The 23,192-nt window shown below is 41.4% G+C and overlaps 1 protein-coding gene across 2 annotated transcripts in view; it reads right to left on the bottom strand.

Moving 5' to 3' along the window:
- Positions 1-7,431: 7,431 nt before the first annotated feature.
- The window catches only part of ARL3 (ADP ribosylation factor like GTPase 3), a 43,327-nt gene continuing 27,566 nt past the window's right edge, over positions 7,432-23,192 (bottom strand). For both annotated transcript variants that reach the window (XM_061636150.1, XM_061636151.1), the window contains exons 4-6: positions 23,142-23,192; positions 20,945-21,130; positions 7,432-10,871 (exon numbers count right to left, since the gene is read on the bottom strand). In XM_061636150.1, coding sequence (XP_061492134.1) covers positions 10,824-10,871; positions 20,945-21,130; positions 23,142-23,192 — 285 coding nt within the window. In that variant the 3' untranslated portion in view covers positions 7,432-10,823. The remainder of the gene's footprint in view (positions 10,872-20,944; positions 21,131-23,141) is intronic.

Genomic DNA, 23,192 nt, shown 5'->3' with positions numbered 1-23,192 from the left:
ATATTGTTTAACAGTATATTGAATGGGGTTGGAATTCCTGATTCATGGAAACACTCTAGGTTGGTGGCAGAGCTTGGAAAAGTTACCTTTTTGAACTACAACTCCCATCAGCCCCAGCCAGGATGGCCATTGGATTGGGCTGATGGGAGTTGTAGTTCAAAAAAGTAACTTTTCCAAGCTCTGGTTGGTGGTAGTCCCTAAGCTGGGTACAGCCCCCCAGTACAGTAGACTTCTATCGCCCTATAGCATTAATCAATGCTGATGCAAAAGTGCTCTTGGCTGTTATGACTAGGAGACTGAACAAGTTCATAGGGAATTATATCTGTAATGACCAAATGGGTTTTATCCCCCAAAGAAATATCGCTGACTCCATCAGGAGGATTTTAAATATCATTCACCAAGTTAATGCTGCTGGAGACAGTAGTTCTTGCGTCTTTAGACACATTAAAGGCCTTCGATCTTATTGAATGGTCCTTTCTTAAACAGGTGCCTGCTAAAATGGAATTTGGAAGTAAGTTCTTAGCTCTGATAAATCAGCTTTATTCCACATCTACTGCAGCTATCACAGTAAATAAGCTTGACTCTCCCAACATTTGCTTCAATTGTGGCACCAAACAAAGCTGCCCACTGTCCCCTATTTTGTTTACCATAGTCATAGAAACACTAGCCACTCATACTGGAGTAACTCAAATATTTATTGGGTGAAGATCGGGGGAGTCAAGCACAAAATTAACCTCTTTGCAGATGACATGCTGCTCATGCTAAGTAATCTAGCCCCTCTCAAGGAAGAGCTGTCTCATTTTCACACATCAGAGGGACTGGAGATTAAGTACTCTAAACTGGTGATTATGCAGATAAATGTGACTCATGCTGAACAAAAGGACTTGCTCAATTCCTCAGGATTTGCTCCTTGTTATGGGTTTTTTAGCTATCTAGAAGTAATAATCCTCAAAGACTTGAATCAGTTGTGGAAGTAGAACTTTGGGACTTTGTATAGAAAGGTGGGTAGGGAACTATTATGCTGGCAACATCTACAATTGTACTGGCTCGGATGTATAGCAGCAATTAAGATGACTATTCTTCCCAAATTTCTGTTTCTTTTTCAAACTCTTCCTGTTATAATTTAAGGGGTGGCAGTGACGTGAACAACTTCACAACCAAAGGGAAATGCAGCAGAGTAGGCAACAGTACAGAACCAGAGACAAGGGGGTTGGGGGGTTCCAAATCTTAAGCTTTCATTTCCTCCAGATCAGATGGGTTTCTTCTTCCTGTATGGCATTTGGGACTGTTCCCTTCCTGAAGAATCCAGATTTATTTTACTAAACTTGTCCAGCAAGTATTTCTGGCACCTTGTTGGAGCCTATTCTCTACCTTTGAATGATCTGTGATGATCTATTGGGGGGGACTGCTTGTGGAAGATACTGGTCTCTTTCAGATGACCTGTTTGTTAAGCATTCATTCTGATTTGTTTGCACAGAGATTGCAGAGAGGTTATTGAGCATTCATTCTGATTTGGTTATTGGGAGGTTACATGACATCACATCAAGCAATTGTTATTCCATACTTTCAAGTGCATTTTCTCATCACTTTCCTTACTGCAAAAAGGCAGTTTTCTTTTTGTAAAGTGGTCTTGTTGCACCAGCCCTCCAAATCCACTTTAATTGTGCCACCCGAAATTGCTGGTGTGCCATTAAATATTGCCTACGAAATAGCAACAGTCTGGAAGTGGCCCCTATCACAGTGGCATGATGCTGCGCTAGAATTAGAAATGGTTGTCCTCATTTTAGGAAGGCATGAAAGCAAAAGTAGCAGCAGCAATGAAGATGCACCCCAATACTTCATTACTTGAAAACACAGAAGGGGAGAAGCCAGTATTAGTACTTGGGCTATAGGCTGTCAACCAGAGATCATGCCTATTACTTTTTAATCAAACTCTGTTGTCTTCCATGCCCCTTTGCCCAGGCTACTGTCCTGCAAAACTAAAGTACTGCTTGCTGTACCAGGTTGGAGTGGAGAACGAACAAAGGGACCATTGGACCAATGGTGCAAGCGATGCAACCACTGCATCCATCCTCCTTCCTGTCTAGTTTTTTTTTTTTTAAGGTTCTCTGGGGTGAGCAGCTGACAGCTTGAGCTGGTATAGCCCTGTAGCTTTATTTTAAACATTATTTAAACTAATATTATCCTGCCTGTAGTAATTCTTTTACTTCAAAACATCAAAGGAGCACTAACCCTTCCATCCTTTTGCTCCCACCTCATAAAAGTCTCTAGCCTCTTCCCCTCCACCAGCTTTCTGCCTAATCCCCCTCAATCTTGCAGCACTTGAAGTTATCACTCAGCTGTCTTCTGCTGAACAGATGGTGGGTGTGGCATCTTGAAATGTACAGTTGGGAGTAAAAATAAAACAGCTGCTCCGGGGGCTAGACAGCTTTGGCCATGTTTGCCCAGCTGTGGAGATGCTCACTTGGCTGGACATAACATACATTCCCCATTGCGGCTTGCACCTGTTTGAAGGCAGCAGTGTCAGGGGCAAGATGAGGGAGAAATGTACCCAAGATTGGTGTTTCCTCACCATTCAACACTCCTGTTGCACCTTGAAGGGAGCTGTGAAAAGAAGGCAGGTGGTGGCAGCTGCTGTTGCCGTTGCAGCATGTTCACAGGTTTGGTCCAGCTCCTGTAAGCAATTGTCTCCCCATATACGATCATGGCTTTAGTTGTCCATCAGCACTAAGCTGTTTGTCACCACAGAGACCAAGGAAAAGTCAGCTCTTTTCCTGACCTGCCATGCATAACGCACAAAACATTCAGGAGGCAAAACTTTCTCCAGTTCTGCGTCATGTTGGAAAAAAGTTCAGCTGCTGAACTTCTGTGGGCCATGTAGCCCTGGGCTCCTGCTGGATGGAAGGGCGGGGTATAAATAAAATAATAAATAAATAAATAAATAAATAATTGGCACAAGAGCTTTGACAGATTTTTTTTAAAGCTGGCAACTCTAGCAATTTTGGCATTGGAAATGGCAACAATTTGGAATAATCTGGTCTTAAAAGGGTGAACATTTTGAACTAGACAATACATTGATTTAGATGCCTCAAGGCTGGAAGGGATGGATGCCAAAGTGATACTGTGATAAGGATCTGGATCATTATGGGAGGGTCCCACTGAGTGTAGCTTTACTTTCTCTTGGCTATTTTTTTTACAGTACAATCATTCCAGTGTTCAATAGTAAAAAGAGAAGGGAATGCAGCATGCTCTGCTGGAAGGAGGAAGTAAGCAGGCCTGGAAGAGTGCAAAGTGTGCATATATGGATGTGTGCATGTGCGCGCACATGTGTACATATGTTATTTGTCTACAGTGACGGGCATGGATCCATGTGTGCTCTACAGCCCACAAATATACCTATGAGAAAGACACGTAACCACATAATTTATGGGTCACTCCTCAAAATTGTGCCTTACTTTTTACACTTGAAAGCCAATGCTGAGAGCCAGTTTGCATTTTTAAAAAGTGGTAAAGAAATAATCCCCACCTAGAATAAACATGTCCACTAGCACTTGTGATAGAAAGGGATGCCAGTTTGCAACCGTGATAACATGGATTCTTTAATAAAGCAGGAGAAGCAGCAATGGTGGCTTCTTTGCATCTGTCCCTTTCACCTATTGCCAATTACCATCAGCTGCCTCCTGTGCAGCATACCTGGAGCTCTAGGAGCTATAGTCACACACCTCTACGTCCAGCCAATGGAGTCCTAAATGAATGATTTTACTGTGAGCCAAATCAAGAGCCTTAGATTTAAGCCTGTTTCCACTCTGGAAGGTGAGCGGGGGAGATCATCCCTCAATAGCATTTTGGTTGGTTGATACAGCAATTCAGCAGGCAAAGTGGCTGGGACGTTGTAAGAGAATTTCCTGGCTACGTAGCTTGGAGCAAGCAGCTATATGGGAAATGAGGCAGCAGGAATGATTACCTAGCAACTTGGAGCTGGATTTGCAGGGATGAAAATTGACAGTAATGTTGTCTTTTGTTGTGTTGAAGGGCTTAGTCAAGGGTACAAGGAATTTTTTTTGTCCAAACAATAGAGATGCATCAGCAACCACAGCAATAAAACATGCCTTCAATTGTTCTCAGTTCTGAGTTTGAACATACAGGGCCAAACCAAAACCTTGTCATTTGAAGATCACCCAATTTATCATGTAAATATAAAAGCTTCTGGGTGTAATTTTCCTTACCTGACACACAAACAAGGTCACACAGCAAACCCATCATAAATTACACAGCATTCTATGGTAAAAAGCAACAGGAAAAGAAAATGCAGAAACCTGGAAGCAAACAATAAATAACACTGTGACAAGTTCAGCTACTCCCAGGGCATTTGTTTGCCAAAGGGTCATTTTCCATATCTAATCCATTAGGAAAATTAGAAGTGAAAGAATGTGCTAGTTTGACTTAAAAACATTGAAGATGGGAAGAAACCACTCCTCCCACCCCTTGAAACAGGACTACCTAATATTTTTCCTGGTGATTTGACATCAGGCCAGATATTGTATGTGTGAAGAAGCAGGCCCTAATATATTTTTATAGCTCAGTTTACTATTGCTCACTTCTTACCCTGCATGGTTTCCTGTAAAGTAATGCAAATTCTTGTGCCTGCCTGATAAAAGCCCAGGCTAAATCGAGTTTGTGGGAATTTGCAAAACTTGTATGCATTTTTCCCCATCATAAAACACATTTTAAATAATAAAATATAGGGAAGTGGCCTAATAAAACTTTGTTTACATAATGTATTAAAGTGTTTAAAGTGCAACATCTATTGTTGTGGGAGAAGGCACTAACAAGGATCTCGTTCTCAACCCAGCAGCAAAAGAAAGGTGTGGGGGTATGGCTATGACTAACATGAAGGGACCCTGCATTTGCCACTATACTACTGCTGGGGTGAAATTGGGTACACTGTACCAACTCTGCAACTTGTGACATACATATGTTCTAATCTAGTTAAGGAGATCCTGGATGTACCAGAAGGCTTCTGTGTATGGATCACTTGCTGCCTAAAGAACTCATGTATACATTTAACACACATCCAAATACATATCTAAGTGTGGGTACCATCTATCTACACCACATTGCTTTAAGTGGAATGAACATTCATATAGGCCAGGTGTGGGGAACCTTTGGCCCTCCAGATGTGGCTGAACTACAACTCCCATCAGCCCTAGCAAGCATGGTTAATGGCCAGGGATGATGGGAATTATAGTTTAGTAACATCTGGAGGACCAAAGGTTCCCCACAGCTGCTATAGGCATTCAAATGTGCATTTCTATCTGTGTTGTGGCACAACTAGTCTAGCTTAAACAAACACCATTTTAACTGCGACTAGAAGTGAATCACAGTGATAGATTTACATAATGGAAGAAATGTAAATTTCTCATAACATAATAGGACAGCATGTCAGTGGGAGTGGTCTGATTTGAAATCTAGCTGTGCTTTAAAATGTGTATCTTCTTGCACACAGTCCTTGTGCAGCAAGCATACATAGTTATATCGCTGGACAGGTTGTCAAGAGATGGGCTTCTGCTATAACAATGGGGTCACAAGTGGCAGGCAGATACATACTCTTCCTGTACTTCCTGTTGATAGACAAGCAGCTCCCTCAGCAGCACACACAAAATACCTCTATTCAAAAGCAAGTATAACTGACTTAGGGCACAGTCCAACTCATATTTATGCCGGGCTGAGCATGGTGGAGCCCAGCTGAGCCAGCAGGGTCTGGTTCAGCTGGCAGAAGCCCAGGGCCAGCACCAGGCATGACTGGGCTCTTGGGCACCAGACTGCCCCAGGCCCGCATCATCATGCTCCCCAACATCCTGCATGCTAACATGCTGTGCACACATGCCTGCCATCACCCAAGAGAGCGACAGGGCATCAACCCCTTAGGGATGCCCCATCTGCTATCTTGGGCAATGGCAGGCACGTGTGCACAGCATGTTAGCATGCTGATGTGGCAACATGGGAGGGCAGGCAGGTTTATTTAAGCCACACTACCTGTGTGTGTGTGGGGGTGTTCGTGGAAGGGTGGGGCTCCTGTTCAGCAATCTGCAGCAGTGTCAGGTTGCTGGGCCCCACAACCCAACACTAGTGCAGATTGCAGAGTGGGAGCTCCACCCTCCCAGCCTATGGAGGAGCCCCTCAGGGGTCCTTCTGGGCCACAGAGGCCCTCGGCCAGTTCCTGACCAGGCCACTCACTGGCGCTGGGCCTGTAGAAGCCCCTTTGCTTAGGTGGAGCGGAAACTGGTATAAGGCCCGAAAAAGGGATGTTCTGGGGGCATGTTGGAGGAGGGGCCTGAGGGGGGGAACTTATGCAACATTCAACTCCTGTTCAGAGCACTCCTGCAGGTCCCACTCCGAGCCAAAGTTAAGCAGAGAAAAAGGTTGCACTAATTCTAATAGAATTCAGTGGGGTGCACTTATGTATTCGTGAGAGCCGGCTTTTTCTTTTTTGTTTGTGTATGCAACTCCCGGAGGAGCCGATGTTCCGCCAGTTTGATGGCTCCCAAATGGGAAATAGATGCTGCAGAGCTTCTCAACAGCTCCTCCTCTGCCAGCACCCCTTCTGCCAGCTTCCCATAAATTAGATTGCTTTGCCCGTGGGATTAACTTCTTATGCACACTGCATTGTAATATACCTGGTCTCTTTATAACAGAGGAAGGCAATCTGATACCTTCCAGATGTTGTTAGATTACACCTATCAGCCCCAGTCATCATAGCCAATGGTTAGAGATTATGGGAGTTGTAATCCAACATAATCTGAAAGGCACCAGATTTACTATCCCTGCTATAGAACATTGTAAGTTAAAAATACTGTGACTCCACTACCTAGGGATCTATGGGGAGCTAGTTTCCAGAGATCAGAGACACTGAAACAGCAAACAGCTTTGCTGTAACATATGCCTGTCGCCCTTCTGCCTCTCAGGACCTGCCCCCCCCAACACCACCTCCTCTTTCTTGGCGGTGCTGATAATCATAATGTTATTTGTTATTTAATTTTATTTGTTATTATGTTATTTGTTATTTAATTTAATTTTTGTAAATTCTATTGCTTTTATTGTGTTTTTATATTGTATTTTTATACCTGTGTTTATTTTTCTTTGTAAGCCGCCTTGAGGGTCTTTGACCGAAAGGCGGGGTATAAATAAAATTTAATAATAATAATAATAATAAAAAAATTAAATAGGAGAATCAGCCATGGCAGGTTATAAAGTTGTAAGAAACAATAAACAGTGTTAAGTGTTCAGATAAATTGTTTGGAGACAGACCATCATAGAAACCTGGAAGAATCCCATCTAGAGCAGTTTCATACCCATTCTTCAAGTGGGATTCCTTAAAAGAAAATCAAGGCTTCATTCTGAAATAATACGGAATAGCAAAGCATTTGTCATTTCTACTAAATTTTATTCAAGTTTGCCAAACATCTAAACATATACACCGAGGCTTAACATCACCAAATATCATTACACACGCCCTTTTTGTGAACTTCAAAAAAGAAAGAAGAAAACAAAGAGCTCATAAAAGTTGGATGTTCCCTAAAATAAGAGAGAATGGAAAAGCAGAGATGGTGTAGTTGGATAGAGTTTGCAGCTATGGCTTTTTATAGCATCTGAGCATAATCTGGTATGTAAGAAAGGTCTTTTGAGACAGCAGCCCAGCAACGTTTAATCAAAATAACAAGTAATTAAATCTCATCTGAACCATGCTCTTTTCATTCTAATGTGTTACATGAACTATACCACCTAGATCTCTCAAGTCTATATTTAAGCTATTCTGGCTTGCCTATAAATGGTTCACAGTACCCAAATAGGAAATATGCACATATAAAAAAATGAATATACTAGCAAAACAGTCAGAGTGCGACTGCTGTTGTACTTACGTTAAAGAAAAATCCTTTCATACGGTACTTAAGTAGTGTGCAAATGACTGAACAGGGATATTGTGAAAGCCAATAGCAGAGCTAGAAGTTTTTTTTTAAAAAAAGGGTTAGATAAAACCGTAAAGGATTGGTTCAAGAACTGTTAACTAAAATAGTCAGACAATGTGAATTCTCTTGCTCAGGGTATTTTTCCTTTTTGTTAGAAGCAACAGAGGGAGGTTGTTCCACAGCTGTTTTATGTCTTGCAACTTACATGCAAAGCATCCATCTGGTAGAGGTCATTCTCAGAGACATGATATTGGCCTTTGGGGTCACTGGGTCAGTCTCATCTTCTAGTTCTTATAAGATCTAATTCGCTCAAAATGATTTGAACTTGATGCAGGTAGGACAGCTGTTGTTCTGGTGCTTGTTGAAGTCAATGGGCCACAGTGGTTCCTTCTGGCTCAATTAGCTGCACTTGTACCAGTGAAATCCTCTTTTCCACAATAAGATATACCCAGCAAGAGATGAGAAAGGGATAGAACCAGGACAACACTGGGACAATTTGCATTCACTGTTTGAGGTCTCGGCGAGCTGTATGTTGTGCTCAAAGGTAGAAGTACAGATGGCAGTATGATCAATTTGTTTCAGTTTGTCAGCTGAGTTTGGGGATGCTTCTTTAGCTTGATGCACACTGAAGAAAATGTATTTTCCTGAAGTGAACAGGCTGGCTGATGTTGGCTGAATGTTAGGGGAGACTGGTGCTGACATTATGCCAAAAGCAGGCAGACTTCTCTAGCATCTGCACTGAGGAACTGCAGAGCTACTTTATTTTTTAAAATTGGGCTAAAAGTGCAAAAAAAAAGTTTCTGTTGTGGCTTGTACACATTGGACCTCTAGAGTGAATGTCTTTTCTAAAATGCAAGTCAGAAATTGCAGCATGTCACCAGTTTCCCAATAGATAGGGAGCAATATATAAAGTATTTGTTTTTAGTGGTCTTTTAGGAATGAGCAAATATGTACTTCAGCTGTCATGCTTGGAGGTTTTCAATGGATTAATTTAGATTGTTATCTGTGCTTAATTTTATTTTTACTCATTTTTGTAATGTTTATGGATTTATTTCCTCACAAACTCCCTGAAGTGGGTGGTATATATTTTTAATATATCTAATCTAGAATTTATGCCTGTTGCAAACCTCAAATGAAGAGCAAGGTAGAATCCAGTGAAGGTGGACCAGAAATCATTACAGCTGCTGCCCCTAGAGTAATAGGGAACAAGCAAGAAACACAATATAGTGACATTATATGGTCAAGGAATGTCTGAAAGCAGCCACTGTGCTCTGGCTCTCCACAATGCATTTACACAATCCAAGATTTAGCAACACAAGTTTATTCCCTCCTGCTAGGAATGAGAGAGGACATTATAGTTGCCATGGCATTTTCAGCCCCATACTCTGGTTATAATCTGCAGGCTGTGTGCTAAATTCATTGTATGCAAGACTGCCCTCACCAAATGACTCTGAACTTGGATGAATTTAGCAAATGATCCAGAGGTGAGAAGTTGCCTCACAAGTCATATCTGGTGTTGCAGTGATATGCTAAGATTTGTCAATCACAGAATATGACTATTCCCTCAAAGGGCAGGGTGCTTCCTTCATGCAACTTCCTAGTGAATGTTCTGCATTTAAGAAATTATAGACTTGGGGCTCTTCTCCTCTTTCATTTAGCAGCATTGCTTCCATTGTCAGAGATTAATCTACACCTTTCTCTCTACACCATTACTTAAATTGGTCAAATACTTCTTGAAGGGTATCTCTTTTTGAACACATCCACACAGCTACTTCATGCACAGCTTATTCTGAATATTAGTTCTAAACTAGAAATGCAGGAAGTAGCTCAGACTCAGGAAAAAAGTGATCCCAGACTATACAGCCACAACTTGGTTGGATGGAGCCACCACATTGACCTTTGCTAACCCAAGTCTATTACTGTTTAGACTTCCTTGGAGAAGTACATTTGCTACATTGCTTATAGGATTCAGGTACAGCCCCCCCTTTAAAAAAAGATGAAGAAAACCGTTATCCAGTACCATGCAGTTTAGACCTGGAGCACTGAATTCCCTGCCACTATGTTGTTAAACTCCACCCTCATGGAGGGACTTTTACTATGCAACAAAGCTGAATGCAAAAGAGCTCTTGGTTTGTCCTAAGCCTACATTCTTGGAAATGTTTATACCAGCCATAAATGGAACATTGCACTGCTGCCTGACACTGCTTTATTTGAACAAATGATAACATCTCTAGTCCCCTGCTGCTTCTTGCATTCAAACTATGAAGAACTTGTGTTGCAACATAGGTCATTGTGGAAGGAAGGACAGACAGATAGGAACCTTATTATAAAGGCTCGTCATGAGCCCGTATGAGTGACTTGCCAGCAATATACTGTACAAAGTAACATCATTTTAAAATGTAAGCACAGATACCAACAAAACACCATCTCATTTGCTGATGGGAAAAGCTTTGAGTGGGACCAGGTGAGCATCCTGAGTGATTTCAGAACTGAAGCAGGCTCCTGTACACGTTGCCATGACCATCCTTGAACTCTGCAGAACCCACCGGAAGTCTTTGTGCCAGCCTGCAGCCTGCTCCTGTTTTCAAATCTTATGCTTCAGTCAGATGAACATGGAGACCTTCAGTACTATTTATACCAAAAGAGGGAGGGGTGGGGGAGAAATGCATTTATGGGGGGAGGAGAATGATACAAGAGAGAAGGGAAAGTTCCAATTTGAGAAGTAGGCTCAGCCGCTGTTCCCATTTCTAACAGCTATAGCTGCACACAGATGGAAAAATGTTTGGTCAGATACTAGCAGCCAGCTAGAGTGTTTGGCTCCTGCAGCCCCTCTGATTCCATGTAATTCAGTTTGGCTTACTTCTTCTTTGCAATGACATTTCTGCAGACCCAGTTCATGCCATCCTTCAAAACAAGACAACAAAAAAGGAACATTAGATGAGAGGGGAGTCACCCTGTGCCCAGATCCAAACAAGCCCGTCTCCATCCTGTTTTGCAAATACACATTCTCATTTTGCTTTTCTTTTTGTTCCCTATCCTATATAGTTGTTGCACATGAAATGTTTTATCTTGTTAGTGCAACTATGATCAGAATATGGTCAGGATGGTCACAATTTGATATATGAATGATCTCTTCTTGAATCAGAATCTTACAACCTTTGTCTTCTTAGTAAAGTAATGGACTAAGAATTACAGACTTTTTCTCAGGCTTTTTTGCCACTATGATCTTAATGGTGAGTATTTCTGGTAATAGGGACCCACCCATCTATAACTGTATGGTTGTTGTTATCCTGATTCCTTTTGGAGAGGGTAGACTATAAATCTAAATGCAAGGGAAGGTCTAGGATTTATTGCTAACTCAGCTGTATACAAACTTAGGATGTAACTAGACAGGCACTCTTGTCACATTCCATTTACATTTTTCACTATACAGTACATGTGTGCTTCTTTGTCCCTCGATTGCAGGTTTGAGATTTCATTGCCCCCGCCCACTTATGAAATGCTAAATTTGCTCAGCTGTATCCATACATATCCTGATATTATGCAGTTGCCAAAAAAGGGAGAAGAGAGACTCTGAAATCATGGAATAGCTTTCAATAAAATAAAGTTTAATAGAAGAAATTAACAAGGTGCCTGGGTGAGGGGGAGTATACAGCTGCAAAGATATACTTTCTAAACAAAAGAAATTGCACTTAGAAATGCACTAATAACAAAGGAGGAAGGGATGTATAATGGTCAGGATGTGAGACAACATTAACACCTCTGTCCATATAAGCATATGAAGCTGCATTAAGAGAACCAGACTATTGGCTCATCTGTTAGTGGCCTTCCAAGGTCTCAGGCTGAGGTCCTGCCAGCCTGATGACATCCATTTAATTTGAGAGCTATGAGATTGGCCAGTCTAGTTCAATCACAAATCTCTTCAGTGAAGTACACACTTTTGAATAAAGGGGAAAGCCCGAGAAATTACATGCAGAGAGTGACAGATAATGGACTGCATGAATCTGTTGGTTTCCACACACCCTTATCCAAGTCTCCAAACCTCTCCGCTTTCCAAACAGAAGTTGAGTGACAGCTTCATTTTTATAGTCCATAGTTTTGTGCCAAGAGGAGGGCTGTGAATGTTGCTGTGTAAGCTGTGGCATCTCCAACACAACTAGATGGTCTGAAGTTTTCAGCTTCCTTTTTTTTTTTAAAGCACACGTGGATTAAATTGTTAAAGGACATGCCTACACGGCATGTTCCAATGCAGTTGGCTCAATGCTCATTGTGGAAAATATGCCACAAAAAGGTTTGGGTGGAGTTCCCAAAAGTAATGGTAGAAGGTTTCTGGACTCAGCACAGTTTCCTCCCTACAGCTGCTTCTTTGTCCTTACATCGAGGACACATGCGCTCACACCCCTAGGCCTTGTGAAGAAATTCTGAATGCTGCAAGAGCCTTACATACAGTAATCAAAATACTGTAAGTGAATGTTTGGAACAAACCTAATAAGATGGAACATTTATGTAAGAACCAGTCAACTACAGCTGGAATCCAAAGAGGCAAGGCCAGGTCCCCGAGCCCAAGCTCCCACAGCTGCCCCCCAACATAAACCATCACTAGCAGCAGCAGCAGCAGAAGCCTGGGGAGCAGCAGCTGAGCGAGCCCGAGGACATTGAGAGGAAGACAACACTGAAACAGCAAACATTGCTGTAACAAATGCCTGTCACCCTTCTGCCTCCCAGGAACTGCTGCCCCCGCTAACACCACCTCCTCTTTCTTGGCGGTGCCGATAATGATAATGTTATTTGTTATTTAATTTAATTTTTGTAAATTGTTTTGCTTTTATTGTATTTTTATATTGTATTTTTATACCTGTGTTTATTTTTCTTTGTAAGCCACCTTGAGGGCCTTTGCCCGAAAGGCGGGGTATAAATAAAATTTAATAATAATAAAATAATAATGTTATGCAAAACTAACAGAGTTTTACAGCAGTGAGGAAACCTGCATATCAACTTCCTTTCCTGCTCCTTTTAGAAACCTGGTTAGATGGGGCAAATAAAAAGAAACTTTTTGCAACAATTTTTGCCTTTAAAGCAATAATTACGGTTGCACACATCATGGAATACAAGGCAAGCAGCACCCCTCACTCATTTTGAATGTAGGTTTATTTGCTGAAGCAGAACAGCTGAGACAGCTAAAAGTAATAAATATCTGCTGACACCCCTGTGATATTCAGCACAACAATCCCATAAAAATGCATCCCTGCAAAACAACAACCAGGCAGAAGCAGACCAGAACCTCATACAGAGAGATTCCGACACTGCCCAATGCCACAAGGCAGCTCAGCCAAAGGGATACTTTGCTACCTGAACATTGCACAGCAGAGTCTCATAAAGCTGAGTTTATGATGGGATTTACCATGGTTGTAAGCCTGACTGTATAACAAGGGCAAAAGAATGACAAGGCACTATGCAGGAAGAAAGGTGAACTCCAAATGGCTTTTCAATTTATATCTGGGTCATTTTATTTTGAAGACAGGAACTGATCCAAAAATCACATTAGTAGCAAGAGCTGGTTCAAGGAGAATTCTGACTGTCCTTAATTGGTTTGTGGGGGATGAGTGTGCGAAATTAACGCACAGCCTACAAGGAAAACATAGTAAATTTTCTTGGATCAAAGAGGACAACACACACACACACAATTTTTAAACCAGCAGGTAACCATTTCCCATACTGCACACAGATCACTGTCAGTATCAAGGACAATGATGGGAAATAAATGTTCTCATCAGATAGCTAAAATGCAGGGATCAGCTTAATGGGTCAAATTCTGGTAAATAATTGGTTGGTATTTACCCGCAAAGAAAGAAAAAGGAAGCTAGGCATTATAGAAGCAGAAATTTGAAAACAATCAGGAAGGCTGTTGTTGCATCCACCTTACAATTTTATTTTATTTTATTTAACAGAAAGCCCAAAAAGATCAGATTAAAAACCCATCTAAGCCCAGCATTGTATTTCCAACAATGGACAGCCAGATGCCTTCAAAAAGCCCACAAACAGGACATGAAGATAACAGCAGCTCCCCTGCTGAATGTTCCTAGCATCAGATATCCAGAAGTTTACTGCTTCTGCTTAGGATGGTCCATTTAGCTATTACTCCATGAAAGCAGCAAAGGAATGATCAAGCAGACTCTAAAAGGTACCTCAGCAAAGTACCTGTGGCATAAACAAATAATCAGGCACAGTGACAAACCTTCATCACTATAACCCTGAATTAACAAGCAAAGGAGGCTTTAATCCTTTCTCAAAGGCTGGTATCTGCCACCACTAATTAGACAGATGAGTTTAAAAAAATGGTTAGAAAACATATCCAGTCAACGCTTTTTTTGTGCATCTTTGTATGATCACAATCCTGTCTGGGGCACCTGATGGCACTGGCATCTGTCTACTATGATGCTGGCCTTTTTCTGTCTATGTTAATATCTAAAACCCCACTTATTCTTTACCTGCATGCACCAGGAGAGCTGCATCAGTATCCAGCCAGTGATATGGAAGACTGTATTTTTGAAAATGGCCTGACACCTTTCAAGCTTTACTACTTTTCAAGATTAAAATCAAAAATATAAATCTAGACATTAAAGATGGAGTAATCTTCTACAATGCACACCAATGCAAAATCTAAAACCAACATGTCCACATTATCGAAGAACTTTTTAATATCTATTTCCTTAAAAGTTATTCCCATTAAAATGAAGGGATGTAATTTGCTTATTCTTCTTCAGACCTTTCCCACCATATATTTTATAACAAAAGACCTTTATGTACAAACCATAGTAAGAGTGTGTGTGTGTGTATTCTTCTAGTTTAGAATTATCCCCACCCATTTTATAACACAGAGCCCTGATTCAGATAGTGTTAAACTTTCATTATGTTAAAATAATGGTCTGAAGTAATTTATTTATTTCTTGGAACCTTAATTCTAAGAATTGTATGAATATCTTTTGTTATAAACTGTATGGCGAAAAAGGTTTAAGAAAAATAAGCAAAATGCACTCATTTTTAAACAAAATAACCCTTAAATGAAAATTGATTTTAGAAAACTATAATTAGAGAATGGTTTGGGATTATGGCAACGAGCAGGCATGAAGTCTTTGCCTTGTGCACAGAGATCAAAAGATTACAACTGCTATTGGTAACAAACCACAGTTTGCAGATTAATCTGAAACCAACAAACCATGGTTTGCCCAGTTTTAATGAAAGGGCAAATTATGGTTTGTTACAAATACAATTAGAAGTCTGTCATTCCTATGTGCAGGTCTAAGGCTTGTGTTTGCTCAAACTGTAGTTTGATTTAGCATGTGAATTAAAACAAAGAAATGAAATCATGTTGGTTTAAAATAAAGAATAATAAAATACACTGTAGAGCTATTTTAAAAAAAGGCAGTCTTTTACAGCACCTATGGATATTTTCCTCCTTTCTGCTTAAATAAAAATCCAGAGCAAAAAAATGCTTCAGAAAAATAAACCAAGTTTAAACCCTATCCTAATTGTGAAAGATCTAGATTTAAAAGATACTGACATTGATTCAACTGAGCACTATCAACTTCAGTTGCTTGTGACCCTTTTTGCTAGAGGGAAAAAAACCATAGTAGCTTCATCCTGTAATGCAAAATTAGCTACCAGCTTGGAATAAGCTATATCTTGGCTTGACCTTATGACCTTGACTCCAATATTGTAGCAGTTGAGCCTAATGAGGTGTCCGGAGCACAGTCCTGTCCTGTTTTATTGGATGAATTTCAGTTGGTTCAGCTCGAGGACGTGGACAAGGTGCTTGGACAGGTGCGGGCGACCACTTCTGCTCTGGATCCTTGCCCCTCATGGCTAATAAAAGCTAGCAGGAACGGAACAGCCGGATGGGCCAAGGAGGTGATCAATGCCTCTTTACGAGAGGGAGTGGTACCACCCTGCCTGAAACAGGCGGTGGTGAGACCGCTCCTAAAGAAACCCTCCTTGGACCCTGAAAATCTTGACAACTATAGACCGGTAGCAAATGTTCCGTTCCTGGGCAAGGTTTTAGAGCGTGTGGTCGCTCACCAGCTCCAGGCTCTCTTGGATGAAACTGATTATCTGGATCCATGTCAATCGGGCTTTCGGCCGGGGTTTGGTACAGAAACAGCCTTGGTCGCCCTGTATGATGACCTCTGTCGGGAGAAAGACAGAGGGAGTGTAACTCTGTTGGTTCTCCTTGATCTCTCAGCGGCTTTTGATACCATCGACCATGGTATCCTTCTGGGGCGACTTGCGGACTTGGGAGTTGGAGGCACTGCTTGGCAGTGGCTGTGCTCCTACCTCGAGAATCGTCTCCAGAAGGTGGTGCTTGGGGAGCATTACTCGAGTCCCTGGGTACTCCAATATGGGGTCCCACAGGGTTCAGTTCTGTCCCCCATGCTCTTTAATATCTATATGAAGCCGCTGGGTGAGGTCATTAGGAGATTTGGAGTGCGTTTCCAGCAATATGCTGATGATACGCAGCTCTACTTCTCCTTTTCATCTTCTTCAGGTGAGGCTGTTAATGTACTAAACCACTGCCTGGCCGCGATAATGGACTGGATGAGAGCTAATAAACTGAGACTCAATCCTGACAAGACTGAGATGCTGTTGGTGGGGGGGCTCTCTGCCCAGATGATTGATGTCCGACCTGCCCTAGATGGGGTTACACTCCCCCTAAAGGAGCAGGTCCGTAGTTTGGGGGTCTTATTAGATCCGCTCCTGTCACTGGAGGCTCAAGTAGCCTCGGTGGCACGGAATGCATTCTACCAGCTTCGGCTGGTAGCCCAACTACGACCCTATCTGGATAGGGAGAACCTTGCCACAGTTATCCATGCTCTGGTAACCTCTAGATTGGACTACTGTAATGCACTCTACGTAGGGTTACCTCTGAAGACGGTTCGGAAACTTCAGCTGGTGCAGAATGCTGCGGCCAGAGTTCTTACTGGGACAAAAAAATTTGATCATATAACACCTGTCCTGGCCCAGCTGCACTGGCTACCAATATGTTTCCGGGCCAGATTCAAAGTGTTGGTTCTTACCTATAAAGCCCTTAACGGCATCGGACCGCAATACCTGGCGGAACGCCTCTCCCGCTATGTACCTACCCGGTCGCTGCGCTCGACGTCGAAGGCCCTTCTCCGTGTCCCAACGCATAGGGAGGCACGGAGAACGATAACTAGAGCTAGGGCCTTCTCAGTGGTGGCCCCCGAACTATGGAACGCCCTCCCTGATGAGATACGCCTGGCGCCTTCTTTGTTATCTTTTCGGCGCCAGGTAAAGACCTACCTCTTCGCCCAGGCATTTTAAAAATTTAAAAATTTGAATTTAAAATTGAAAATTTTTAATTATGTTTTACTGTGTATTGTATTTACATCCACTTGTATTTTAACCTGTTTTATTATGCTGTACACCGCCCTGGGAGCTTATTGCTATAGGGCGGTCTAAAAATGTAATAAAATAAATAAATAAATAAATAAATAAATAAATAAAAGGAAAAGCGTCTCTTTTCAGAGTGCTCAGATTACAGGAGGGGGCATGGGACTTTTTGTAATGGCCCCTTAGCTATAGTTTTTAGAAGGGTCATAATTTGGCTAAAATGGGGAAGAGTTCCTTCCCTCCCCTCCTCCCCCAACAATGCAAACACTGCCCTTTTATCAAGTCTAACACAGGAAAGAGGGAAGTAGCATGTCTGTGTGGCCTACAGAGGTCTGCCTTTCCACTATCTTTGTTTTTTGCTTATTCTTGGTCCTGCTAACTAATGAGCTGTGGGGAGCAAATTTTAATCTGTGATTACAATTTTAGTTGAAGTAAACTGCTTTTGGCATAGTTTCATGGGGAAAAGTTCAACAAGTTAGAAACGAATGAACATATAAATCCATCAATTAGATCATTTAAAGCTTGCAACTAGTTAGTAGCCATTTTGTAACTTTACTGTTCAAAACCTAAATACTGATCACAAAGTAGAACAGGGCACAGTCTTAGACATGGGCTACCTATGCTACGTAGTGGCTTTTACTAGGACAAATCACATAAAAGATCAGTTAGTTCAAATACATTCCCAAACTCTCCTGAGAAGATATGCCACAAAACCAGTTCCCTCGAGGAGGCAAACTGTTCTACAAAAACAGTCACACAAACCCAGGCAATGTTATCCCTTACTCATATTGCCCAGTATCTGGCTGTAAAGGTTGGTATTGTGACACCTAATCTGAACTGCTGACAACCCCAGCTTCTGTCCTGGGCTTTCCATCATGTGCCTACATATGCCTTTTTTTAAAAGAACGTTGCCTGATATTTTCGCAGTTGCTCATGGTGTGTGTGTGTGTGGTAACTATGTGTTAAATGCACATGTGGATGTGGGGGTGGAGGGTTGGAAAGCATAAATACCACAAGCCTCATTTGTGCCGTCTGCCAATTCACATTTTAATACACTTCATCTCAGTTTATAAATCCGTGTGGTGTACTGGCAAACACAAACCCTGAACTGACTGATTCCTTATTCTGAATGAGGGAGATTTCCAGCCAGCATGCTCCTCTCATTCTCTACTGTAGCTTGTTAAATGAGAGGAACAAAAAGGCCAGGTACAAATCTGTGTATGGTAAAAAATTATCTTCTCTGAACAATGGCAGGAAGCCTGACTTGTGCAATGAAGGAGAATGAGAGTCACTTATAAACAATGGGGCTGCTCTACATTGCTACTCATGAAAATAAACCAGGAGCACTCTCCATATCCAAAGCCTCTTGACTGGAACCTTTCACTGGTATCAAACAGATACCAGGGCAAGCTCACAGCAGATTTCCTTCTTAATTAATATTTTATTTAAAGAAGCCCATTTCTAAAAACAGTTAAATTCTTTAAATGTATGTAACCATTATGTAATCTCATTAACCTTGAAATCCCCAACCGTAACTATCCAGTTCTATAAACTCTAGCATAATATAAACTCTAGCATAATCTATGAAACTAATTAAAACGACCTTCAAAGTATTTCTCCTTTGTTTGCTGTCACTTTTTAAATATATATATAGACACTCAGCCCTGAGGCTGTCACAAACCGTTTCCTATAAACTCATTCTCTGTATGTTTCTATTCCACAGAAAGTCCTCTTTTCTTCTCAAATGCACTGTTGCCAACTTGCACTCTTGTTATTGATGCAATGGCCTCGTAGGTTCTTCCCTCCTCCTTCCCAGCTGGCATATTTACTTTCTCTTTATAGCCTTCTAAATATCTGATAACACTTCCATGTTCTGTCAACAGCCTCTAGGGTGGTTCTTTAATGCTGTGAAGTAGGACTAAAATGCTAAATCTCCTTCTTCTTGAAGAGCTGGAGCAACAATTCTTCGATGTTTACTTCACCTTCAATGCACAAATTAACTATTCTTTAAACTTCACATTTAGGTCACACTGGGATCTCTTCTAAGAAAAATAATAAGTGAACACATTTAGGCCAATGCATTCGTATCTCAGCTTCCTTTGCATGATTTGTTTCCCTAACCAACAAAAGCTCAAAGAGAGGCCCCAGATATCTTTCTGAGTATACAGATATGTTCCAATTCAGCAAGGGAGATTCATGTACAGAAATAACCTTCCAAATGCATGACAGATGCTCACTAGTACCTCTATTGACACTGCAATGCTCATCCAGGCCTCACTGAACTGTATGGATCTGTCTATAGATCTGTATGCAGATGTGGATCCTCATCTTGACTGAGCCACCAGAATTTATAGTTAATTGCCTACAAATAAACTTGGATTGGGGCCATAGAGTTTTAAGTATCACATATGCAATGGAGGCAATGTTTCATTCTACCATCTGTTGGCAATATAACTGGCACACATTCAGTGTCCAATTTTCATGGCTATGAAAATCTGCCACATTCAAAAGCAGAGATGAATGAAAATAGCTACAGTATTGTTCTCCATTGCTAACACAATATTATTATTATTATTATTATTATTATTATTATTATTACCACCACCACCACCACCACCACCCACCCTTCATTTAAAGGTCCCAGGGCAGTTTATAACAATTTTAAGCAGATAATATGCAGTTTATTAATCTAATACATTTGAGTGGCTCTTATTCTGCATTTAGTGATGTGTGTGTATACATATAATATATATGTTAAGGGTAATGCAAGTTGAACAGTTAATGTGCATAACAATTGGCCATTGTACATATTCACCAAGCCTCATGGAAAATGTGCACATAATCCAGGGGCACCCTGGGGCAAAGATTGCAGACTTCTGAATGAGAGATAGGATACAATATCATGTTTCTTGGAAACTATGCATATTGACTGGAGAATGTGCAAAACGCAATCAAGACAGGCACATTCCCTAAGGCCTGTTGGAGATTATGCATATTGGCAGAAGAGAGTACAAAATGCAATCAAGCTATGCACATTCCCCAAAGCCTGTTGGAGATTATGCATATTAGCCAGAGAATGTTTTCAAAATGTAATGAGATATGCACATTCCCCAAGGCCTGTTAAGAGATTACTGATAATCAGAATAGATTAGGTTGCCAGGTTCTTGGCCTGAGACTGATCCTGTATCTTCAGGAGAAGAGAAAGTCAGCCAAGTACAGGTGTTCTTGCAACACTGTAATGAGAAAAACCACAAGGTGGAATTTAGCCTTCCCCCTGCACAACTTACAGCAGACCTCTTGGAGACCCATAGACAAGGGCAAGGTGGGTAGAATGAACCTGAGAACCTCCATTTACAGAGAAGGGAGACTCTCATGAGAGAGAGCCTACATCTCTTAAAGAAGTCTTTACCATCCTACACATCCCAAGCTACCAATTTTTGCTTTGTTTTGTAGAGTTTCCTTCTGTTTTACAATAAATACATTGTATAATAATCCAGAATAGGAGGAATGCCTTTCTCATTCAGACAAGTGGAATGGCTATTCTGCCAGAATAAACACTGCCTCCTCACCGACACACCCTCTCCTGTGAGGGCCGAACAAGACTGAATCTGCCAGACTCTGTCACGGATCGTGTGCAAGTTCAGACCCTCTACAATCTCTGCAGCAGGGGCTGCCGTCAGCAAATCTTGTTTGTTTGCAAAGATGAGCACAGGAACACCACTTAGCTTCTCTTCATCTAAGAGTTCCGCTAGCTCCTGTAAGAATCACAAAGATGCATGCGGTGTTTTTTAAAGCCTTTGGCAACAGGAGGCTGATTGTTGTCTCTAAGTAGTTGTACATGTTTTAGTAACACTTAGGACAAACAGTACATGCTAATGTTTCAGTGAAGCATAGATGTTATAGTAAAACAACCAACTTGTACATACAATTACTGAGACAAAAATTTTAAAGTAAATTCCTCTGTCTGTACCAGACTTTGGCTCTGTCTGATATTACCCATTGTCTTTAAGGCAACAAGTTTGTGCACTGCCAATCCCAACCCTCTAGAGATCAGCACTAATGACACAGCAAAAATTACACATGCAGGCACAGTTATGGCTTGACTTGCCAGCAGAGTCGAGCAGCCCCTGAAAACAGGTGGTTTTATCCTACATATGTTTCAAATTCTGCAGGAATGCTAACTGCAAGCTTTGAACTTTGATCCAGTTTAATCAACTGTAATTCATGCATGGGACAGCACTGATAAAATCTCTATTCAGAAACAAGCTCATCTTTATAAAAGGCAGCTGTTCCAGCTCCTAAAAGGGATTCATCCCTGTGCAAAGTACTCATACGCACATCATTTGTTGATAATATCAATGATTATATCAGGCATTAGATAAAGAAAATGGGAAATGCAGCCTGCTAAATCTCATTCTAGATTCATTGGCATTCATTAGAACTAGAGGCAACATGGCTACACTTAATTGTCAGGTGCCTGGGAACACAAAATTCACCAGATTATTTTTGAAAAACTTTGTAGTCTATTACCCCCACGTTATTCTGGAACCCTGTTGTTCATATCCATGTCTTCCATTCGACAATTGTGTATTATGTCCCTGTATGCTTTATAAATCCCTATATTCTAAATTATGTCGACCAGGTATTTTGGGAGAGATATAGCTGTGCCAGTTTTATCAGTCTCTGGCAGAGCAGTCCTAATTCCCACATCTGCTGACTGAAGGTGGTTAGGATTGAGTGGAGATACCTCACTGCTGGCAAAGAGTTTTGCTAGCAGAGGGGCCCATCTGCTGTGGAGATCCCTGGTAGGTCCACAGATAGGTCATAGAGCTATCGCTGATAGTTGTTTTGTCAGCAGTAGCTAGTGAGAGACCCCCTAACTGCAGTCTGGAGGTGGAGCTGAGGCGGGATGGAGACATAGTTGGATCTGCTGAACTAAGCCCCCTTCATTTTTCAAGGAGGTCCCAGGGTCAGGCGTCCCTCTATACCAGCCTGGAGCTGGCATAACTAGTTCTCCTCTCCTGGAATCAATGGAGGAAGGAATTAGAAAACCTGTGCAGAAAAGATGTGGCAAGTCTGCCTCCATTGCACCTGCTGCTTTGGTTGACATAAAAGAGCAGGACTAAGTGTCAGAGAATCCATCACTTCAACTGCCCCCACCAGCCCCAATTAGAATTACATTAAGGCAGGGATGAAGAATCTGTGATAAATGTTGCTGGACTCCAACTTTCATCAGTCCCAGCCAGCATGGTCAATGGTCAGGGATGATGGGAGTTGTGGTCCAACAACTTCTGGAGGGTCATAGGTTCGCCACTCCTGCTCTAACGGTTCTCGCTCAGGATTTCTAACCATTGCTGAATATAACCTGGAGATCTTTGATTAAATTAACTCAACTTCTAAGGAATTGCATCATAAATCAGACTCTCGCCCATTTTGGATTAAATTATTGGAAAACCCTTTATAACTTTTAAATTATACTCCAGATGCAATATAGGTAAGATTTCAGTGAAAAGAATAAAGAGTAAGAACTATTTATTTAGATCATACTTGAGGAAAAGGGCCTCAGAACAGTAGTTCTTCCATGTTTAGTTCATTAATTCATTTGCTGGAAAATGATCATTTAAACTGAACAAGGATTTTCCTTAGGTTGCATCTAAAAACGCAAACTATAACATCAGCCCTTTTTAAAATGTCTGACAATTTTCTATATATTTATACATTATAGAAAAAGGCATACACTGTTTCCTAAAGTTGTACATTACTTACTTGACCAGTTTCTTCAAATCTCTTTCTATCAGCACTATCAATGACATAAAT

The sequence above is a fragment of the Rhineura floridana genome, chromosome 7 (genome assembly GCF_030035675.1).
Source record: "Rhineura floridana isolate rRhiFlo1 chromosome 7, rRhiFlo1.hap2, whole genome shotgun sequence".
Classification (NCBI taxonomy): domain Eukaryota; kingdom Metazoa; phylum Chordata; class Lepidosauria; order Squamata; family Rhineuridae; genus Rhineura; species Rhineura floridana.
The sequence above is the reverse complement of the archived record's forward strand: the minus strand, read 5'-3'. Positions and strand labels throughout refer to the sequence as shown.